The sequence below is a fragment of the Achroia grisella genome, unplaced genomic scaffold (genome assembly GCF_030625045.1).
Source record: "Achroia grisella isolate CSIRO2021 unplaced genomic scaffold, CSIRO_AGI_Agris_v1 utg947, whole genome shotgun sequence".
NCBI classification, from domain to species: Eukaryota; Metazoa; Arthropoda; class Insecta; order Lepidoptera; family Pyralidae; genus Achroia; species Achroia grisella.
In genome coordinates this window covers 1,151,654-1,160,472 of record NW_026713071.1, presented here as the reverse complement: position 1 = coordinate 1,160,472, position 8,819 = coordinate 1,151,654, and the positions used below count along the sequence as shown (strand labels likewise).

General features: G+C 32.2%; 1 protein-coding gene across 1 annotated transcript in view; it reads left to right on the top strand.

Moving 5' to 3' along the window:
- The first annotated feature begins 1,104 nt into the window (after positions 1 to 1,104).
- LOC131854091 (protein O-mannosyl-transferase TMTC1-like) overlaps positions 1,105 to 8,819 on the top strand; it is a 189,743-nt gene continuing 182,028 nt past the window's right edge. Inside the window, exon 1 of the mRNA XM_059205215.1 lies at positions 1,105 to 1,668. Within this exon, the coding sequence (XP_059061198.1) occupies positions 1,373 to 1,668 (296 nt within the window). The 5' untranslated portion in view covers positions 1,105 to 1,372. The remainder of the gene's footprint in view (positions 1,669 to 8,819) is intronic.

Sequence of the window (8,819 nt, the reverse complement as noted above, 5' to 3'; positions counted from 1 at the left end):
GCGCGACATTTTGCCTTGAAATGTATTTTTTAGTACTAGCTTCTTCTAGTAAATATGTCATTCATTCTTTTAAATTTTGTCGAGGCTTTTAAGTAATGTAGGAATTTTATTTATTACTAAAACACTTAAGGTTATTGTTAGTAATAATATACGATCTAAGTAATCTGAATAAAATTTATTATCATTATTTGAAATGTAATGACTATTATTGTTCTTGTATTATACAAGTTTAATTCCAAATAACAAAGACTATCTAAAGGTAACAATAGAAGCGTATAATAGGGTTTAGCTACAACCCTTTTAATACAGTCTAATCCGAGAGAAAAGTGAATTTAGCTCATAACATTAGCATTTCAAACGGAGAAAGCCCTACATACTTGAAGGCTTAACTCTATGGTGCATCGCTAAGGGCTTTTTTGTTCCACTATCCATTAGGTAATGTTGACAGGCTGCCCATTAGGGCTGCTATTTGTCTTGTTCACTTGTGGTCTGGGGGGTCGGTGACGAATGATTTGTATTGGACGAAAGGAGTCGTTACTTTTTCTGGTAATTTTGTGGTCTGCTGTAGATCGTGATTGTTGGCCATGGGCTATGAACTCATTATCATTATTTTTTTACTAAACTCTAAATTAAAATATCGAGTAAATAGATTTTGTGTTTAAAATATCACACCCTGCCATCTACTTTAAATATATGTAAAGTTAATATTGTGATATTAGAGGTCAGGTAGATTTTTTTTCTGTTTTTGTAACTTTTTTAATGTCATAAAGAACATATATAATATTTTTTTAGTTTGTTTATTATATACAATTCAACGTACAATAATATATACATGTATGTAGTGTATTTCTGTAGTTTTGGTAATCCTATTCACGCATAATAATTGGACATTTTAAGAGAAACAGTTATCTAGATATTAAGTACATAAAATTATGAAGAGGTGAAGATATTAAAAGTTCCTTTAACTGTTAACGTACATTTTGTAATAATTTTCGTTTTTGTTTCAGGTACAAATAATACTTGGCAATAAAGGAACATATTCATGCAAAAGTGAAGCAAGAATTAAAGAGGAAAAGGTCGAGCATCGTTCCGACAGTTCTTTATCCAAACTATCGTTTATACACAATCCGTGGCGCGTCCTCCACTCATGAATATGACATCAGCCATCGTTTGACCCGCAATGTTGATTTATGCCCCGACGGCAATCCATCATCCGGCCCGGATATCTACACCGACAAACAAACCACTTTTGCCTGATAGGACAACGGCGAACCTTTTGTGTGCCCAACTCGAGTCTCGGGAATTGTGTATGCATGAAGCTACAATTTGGGTAAAGTGATTCGTTTTGATGTGTTTAGTGTAGTGCGGAATCATGAGGCGACGCCCGTTGCCGCCCGTCAAAGAGGAAGTGAATACGAAATCTTGGCGTAGCGTGTGTGAGAGCGAGTGGGCGATATATGCTTTAGTGTCATCGGTGGGTGCGTTGACCTATGCGAATAGTTTTGATGGTGAGTTTGTGCATGATGACATCCCTGCGATTGTGTCGAACAGTGATGTGAATGGTGGCAACCCTATCGCGAGGGTTTTTAAGAATGACTTCTGGGGGACTCCTATGTCGGATTTGAACAGTCATAAGTCCTATCGGCCGTTGACAACGTTATCGTTCAGGTGAGTTATAATTAGATAAATAGATAGATAGAGATAATTATTTTATTTGCATCCTGCACATAAATTAGAATAACATTGCGAAAACGATGTAAGGTGAATAAAAAATTAAACCTACGCAGATGTTTCCGTTCGAAACGATTTTGGTTCTTTCATGATATATTTTTGTAAATCTAATCTATATTACGAATATATTAATTAAATTAAATCCAATTTGAATTATTACACTTATAATTTTAAATTCTAAGTATGTGAATAATAAGGTACGAAATCGATTGATCTCTAATTAACATAGTAACGTGGACTTGAGTCGGTTTCACATTCATGAAATTAATATCATTCAATTTAACAATTTCATATAATCAAATAACGTAATCTTTACTTATCATATAAATGGTTTATAATTTTTATCTTACTAATATAATAAACGCGGAAGTTTGTGGATGCATGGATGTTTGTTATTGTTTCACGTAAAAACTATTAAAGGTTAGGATATAAATGTAATATTATGTTATTATTATTATTATTATAACACTTTATTGCACCAACATATAAAGGACATGAACAAATTAAAAACAAAAAAAAAAAACTAAGTACAAAAGGTGGTCTTATCGCTTATGCAATCTCTTACAGACAACCTTTGGAAAGAGAGTATTTACAAAAAAAAAAATAAAGTAGGTGGCGCATTAGTGGAAAAATAAAAATTGTATACACTTATGTAAACAAAATAAAAAAAAATATAGTACATACACAAATTTACATATATATACATACATACGAATACACAATAAAATAATATAATAATATAGTATACATCAAATAATTATACCTAATCAAATATTACACATATAAACCAGAAAAAAAAAAATATCATACTAGTTAAAAAGTCACAGATAACACAGTGTAGAAGAAGGAAACATATTTATAAAGAGAGAAAATAGGATTTGACTAGATGCTTAAAAATGGCTGGGGACTGAGCATTACGAACGGAGGTATTACGGTTATCTGTGGTAATATCTCATTTTGTGATAATTAAAAACAAATATTGAAAGGATGTTCCTTTCTTTATTTAAATATAATAATCTAATTCAAATTTACAAAGAAAAAAGTTTCATTGGTGTAACTTTAAAAATATACTTCCATACAAATTCCATCTCATCCATCCAACTCTCATATTCTCCATCTTCCCTTTCAACCTCTCATAAATCTTTCTCGCTTTAAAGTAACTTATGTCCTTTCAGGGTCTAGACTAACTGTGTACCAAATTTCATTTGAACTTTGGTACCGTTCCATCTGAAACTATCAGAAGTTTTGGCGTGAAAGCGAGAAAGACAGACAGACTTACTTTCGCATTTAGTAAGGATTTAACCTGTAACTTATAGTATCCTATGGCCAAATAATTCAATGGTAGATAAATAATGAAAAAAGTCGACGATCTCCGCGAACCGATACGAAATGATACTATGATGGATTGCGTCCGCATTTGATGTGGTGATTCCGGATATTCCTGCTGCGTAAGGGTCATAACTTTGAATAAAAAAGGGTTGTGAGGGGTTGAAAGGAGTTTCAACCCCTTACATCCCTTTTTTCGTTGTGTTTGTAAGAGTTTGAAAGGGCTTTCTACCCCTTACAACCCTTTTTCGCATTAAAAAGTTGGCTATATCATATCAGGGTCTAAAGTCATAGATTTTGTTTAAATTAGTTTAGTAGTTTTGGAGTGAAAACGAGAAAGACAGACAGACCTGTAACTTACCGTATCGTATAGTTAAATGTTTCAATGGTAGAGTAATGATAAAAGTCGACGATCTCCGCGAACCGTTACGAAATGATACTATGATGGATTGCGTCCGCATTTGATGTGGTGATTCCGGATATTCCTGCTGCGTAAGGGTCATAACTTTTAATAAAAAAGGGTTTTAAGGGGTTGAAAGGAGTTTCAACCCCTTACATCCCTTTTTTTCGTTGTGTTTGTAAGAGTTTGAAAGGGCTTACAGCCCTTTACAACCCTTTTTCGCATTAAAAACTGGCTATGTCCTTTCTCAGGGTCTATACTCACAGATTTTATTTAGATCAATCCAGTAGTTTTGGCGTCAAAACGAGACAGACAGACAGACCTGTAACTTACCGTATCATATAGTTAAATGTTTCAGTGGTAGAGTAATGATAAAAGTCGACGATCTCCGCGAACCGATACGAAATGATACTATGATGGATTGCGTCCGCATTTGATGTGGTGATTCCGGATATTCCTGCTGCGTAAGGGTCATAACTTTGAATAAAAAAGGGTTGAAAGGAGTTTCAACCCCTTACATCCCTTTTTTCGTTATGTTTGTAAGAGTTTGAAAGGGCTTTCAATCCTTTACAACCCTTTTTCGCATTAAAAACTGGCTATGTCCTTTCTCAGGGTCTATACTCACAGATTTTATTTAGATCAATCCAGTAGTTTTGGCGTCAAAACGAGACAGACAGACAGACCTGTAACTTACCGTATCATATAGTTAAATGTTTCAGTGGTAGAGTAATGATAAAAGTCAACGATCTCCGCGAACCGATACGAAATGATACTATGATGGATTGTGCCCGCATTTAATGTGCTGATCCCAGATATTCCTGCTGCGTAACGGTCATGACTTTGAACTTTTTCTTTAAGTCGCTAATGGTAGAAATCCGGTGTTTTTGTTGCATAACCGTGGCTTTAATACCGCTATAGATGATCATAATGAATAGGATTTGCTTTGCACAGCTCGTTAAATTTAGGTGTCTCGCGGAGGGATGTTATGAGGAGTGTGTCCACAAAATAAAATTGCTAATTTAGTTATTCTTCAGTGTTCATTCCATCTCTATCACGAGACCTTGTCTCTCCACACCCAAGTGAGATAGCAATACTTTCAATCGAAATTTTACTGTAAATATTTACGTTTCTACTCGCCTTACACTATCACAGATGAAATATTATTGTACTGTATTTTAATATTAATTTAAATTAAAAGGTAATTTTCGTTTCACATATAATTTGGCTGTAGAGCTCGTATTCTGGGTACAAAACTACTGATAGAAATACTTATGTCATGAGTTTCTATAAATATTGTTTCATTAATAAAATAGAATGTAGGTTGTTCCGACTATCGTAGAAAGTTGATAGAGGACTCTGTTGGAAACTCCAACAAAAATAAGTGTTAATAACATTTCAATAATATATTTCATAATAATCAAATATAGTGCGCTGTGTTCTGAGAGATTACGATTTTCATTTGTTTCTCTGTTCCTCAATATTTGGTATACCGTTAATATGGACATTTTAATACAAAATATATAATTACAATTTTATTTACAACAAGCTGCATCTGCGACTCGTCCGTGTGGAATTTCACTCTATTTTTCTAAAATAAAAGTAGCCTAAGTTACTCCTTATTACATCAGCTACCTGCCAATAAAAGTCCCGTCAAAATCTATCCAGCCATTTCAGAGATTAGCCGGAACAAACATACCGACAAAAATAGTAAAAAATGATATTTTGGTGTATGTACCGTATTTATATTCATATGCATGTAGTAAAAAATGGTTATTTCAATATTACAAACAGACACTCCAATTTCATTTATATGTATAGATTTGGAATTTTATAATTGTTTTCAACGATTACATTCACGCACCTCGTCGAGATTCACACAGACACCACTGGTCGTGAGACTAAACTGTGAGTGAAATTGAACCCGCGGCCAACGGAAACAAGTCGGCGTGGTAAACTGCTAAACCACGAGGTCGTTTATGTTTATATTAAAACTTACTCAGAATTGTGATCCCAATAATTAATGAGAACGGTATCTCTGTTACAATAAATAATACAGAACTGGCAGTTAATAAATATCTTCATCTTTTAAGTAGGAAATCAAAATCACGCGCACGTACTACCTTTGTTGTACTATCTCGAATTATTTCAGGGTCCCCGGGACGAGGTATGTATTTTTTTTCTGTATATTTTTCATATTTTCTTTGCATTTTTATTATACTTTACTTTATTACATTCTTATCGTAACTTGTAACTTGGAATGTTGGATTAAATATTATGAAAGAACGTCCGTGTTATTTTAACATATGTACGTTATTCAGACGGAGATGGTATGTGTGTATAAGTTTAATATGTTCATTAGTAACTGTTTTAGTAGTTCACTTTTTTATCACTAGATGGCGTTATATAGTTTTTAAACAACAACAACAACTTGTAACCTATTTTAGATAAAATTAAAAATGTTCATTGATAACTGTCCAATAGTTCACTTTTTTATGACTAGATGGCGTTATTTAATTTTAAATAACAACAACAACTTGTAAACTATTTTAGTAAAAGTTAAAAATATCCATTGATAACTGTCCAATAGTTCACTTTTTTATGACTAGATGGCGTTATTTAATTTTAAATAACAACAACAACTTGTAAACTATTTTAGTAAAAGTTAAAAATATCCATTGATAACTGTCCAATAGTTCACTTTTTTATCACTAGATGGCGTTATATAGTTTTTAAACAACAACAACAACTTGTAACCTATTTTAGTAAAAGTTAAAAATGTTCATTGATAACTGTCCAATAGTTCACTTTTTATCACTAGATGGCGTTATATAGTTTTTTAAATAACAACAACAACTTGTAAACTATTTTAGATAAAATTAAAAATGTTCATTGATAACTGTCCAATAGTTCACTTTTTTACCACTAGATGGCGTTATATAATTTTTAAAAAACAACAACTTTTAAATTATTTTAGTAATATCTTATAATTGATATTATGAACGCGAAAGTTTGCGAGCATGGATGTTCGTTACTCTTTCACGCAAAAACTACTGAACGGATTTTGATGAAACTTTACAGTAATATACCTTATACATTAGAATAACATATAGGCTATAAATTTCACGCGAATGAAACCGCGGGCACAGCTAGTATTATATATTATTAATCCAGCCTACGTCCTTATGTTTCTATTAAAATTATACATGTATAATAAATAAATAAAGAACCCTGGACAATTAACACAACGCCATCTAGTCCCATAGTAAGCAAAAGCTTGTGTTTTGGGCACTAGACAACTGATATAAATACATAAATATTTCTTTTATAAACACATACATAATATACATAGAAAACACCCAGACCTACATAAATACCACATGCATATAAATATAAATACGGTACATACACCAAAATATATTTTTTTACAATTTTGTATGTCTATCTGTTTCTTCCGGCTAATCTCTGAAATGGCTAGGCCGATTTTGATGGGACTTTTTTTGGCAGGTAGCTGATGTAATAAGGAGTAACTTAGGCTACTTTTATTTCAGAAAAATAAAGTTACATACCACGCGGACGAAGTGGCTGGGACACCTAGTAAAATATAAGAAATATAAATAGAAATAATCTCTATTCAAATAAACTTAATATAAGCACTTTTGAATAGTCAAGTTATATATAAATATTGTTGTATTGTATACAACAATATTTATGTTCTTCTTTTTGTAATGAAATAATAGAGAACATATTCGATGAATGGAAAAGAAAACCCAATCAAACATAATGGGATTCGTTGGAATTGTGTTGTCCTTTTGTTATATTAGCAACAAACAGCAATGATGCCAGAGTTATAATAAATTTACCCTGAAACATACTTACGTTTTGTACAGACTTTCTTGTTACACAGATAACGTATAGACTTGCAGATTATAATACTCTAAAATATACTTACGTTTTGTACAGACTTTCTCGTTAGACACAGATAACACATAGACTTGCAAATTATAATACTCTAAAACATACTTACGTTTTGTACAGACTTTCTCGTTAGACACAGATAACATATAGACTTGCAGATTATAATACTCTAAAACATACTACGTTTTGTACAGACTTTCTCGTTAGACACAGATAACGTATAGACTTACAGATTATAATACTCTGAAACATACTTACGTTTTGTACAGACTTTCTTGTTACACAGATAACGTATAGACTTGCAGATTATAATACTCTAAAATATACTTACGTTTTGTACAGACTTTCTCGTTAGACACAGATAACATATAGACTTGCAGATTATAATGTTGTAGCCTAAAAATATGAGGTCTTGTATCCCATATTCCTACTTGACAATATAAATACAGACTTTTATATCTTAATCTTAATAATATTATGATTAGTATTTTTTTATATGTATGTATTTACAAAAAAATGTATCTATTTATAAGTATAATTAGTAAATCACGGGATCTTACCACGTTTTATTTTTAATCAAAAAATAATTATTTGAATCTAAATATATATAACTCAAAGGTGACTGACATAGTGATCTGTCAACGCACAGCCCAAACCACTGGACGGATCGGGCTGAAATTTGGCATGCAGGTAGATGTTATGACGTAGGCATCCGCTAAGAAAGGATTTTGATTAATTCTACCCCCAAGGGGATAAAATAGGGGAAGAAAGTTTGTACGAAACTTTGTCAATATTAAACCGATCGGGCTGAGACTTTGCATGCATAAAGCTACTATGACCTAGGCATCCCCTAAGAAAGGGTTTTGATAAATCCCACCCCTAAAGGGGATAAATTAACGCGAGCGAATCCGCGGGCAAAAGCTAGTTTAAAATAAAACGTAAGATCCCGTGATTTACTAAGTATACTTGTAAATAATGAATGATGATAAACTTAAGTATATAATGTATGTATTATTTCTATCAGTTGTCTAGTACCCATAATATAAGTTTTTTAGCTTGGGTCTAGATAGCACTGTGTTGTTATAGAAAATTTTTATTCAAACACAATATAAATTGTAAGATATATTATATCAATATTTGTTTTTTGATATTATTACAATCGAATTGTATCCATATCCCCTTACTATACTGTCAGATATCAAAGCTGGGAAATACACACAAAAACAAACTTAAATATTTCCCGGAACAAACATAAACTATTGCATTATGGACCCTATGTTGTTGTGTTAAGGGTGGAAAATGAATGTTGGGTGTGGTATTAAAGTTGTTGCGCAGATGAGAAGGGCAATGAAATGTGTGATATGTAGATTTACAGGCAATTTTAACCGTCTACAAAAAAGAGAAGCTTCTTAATACGTCTGTTTTTTTTTAATATATGTTACTTCGG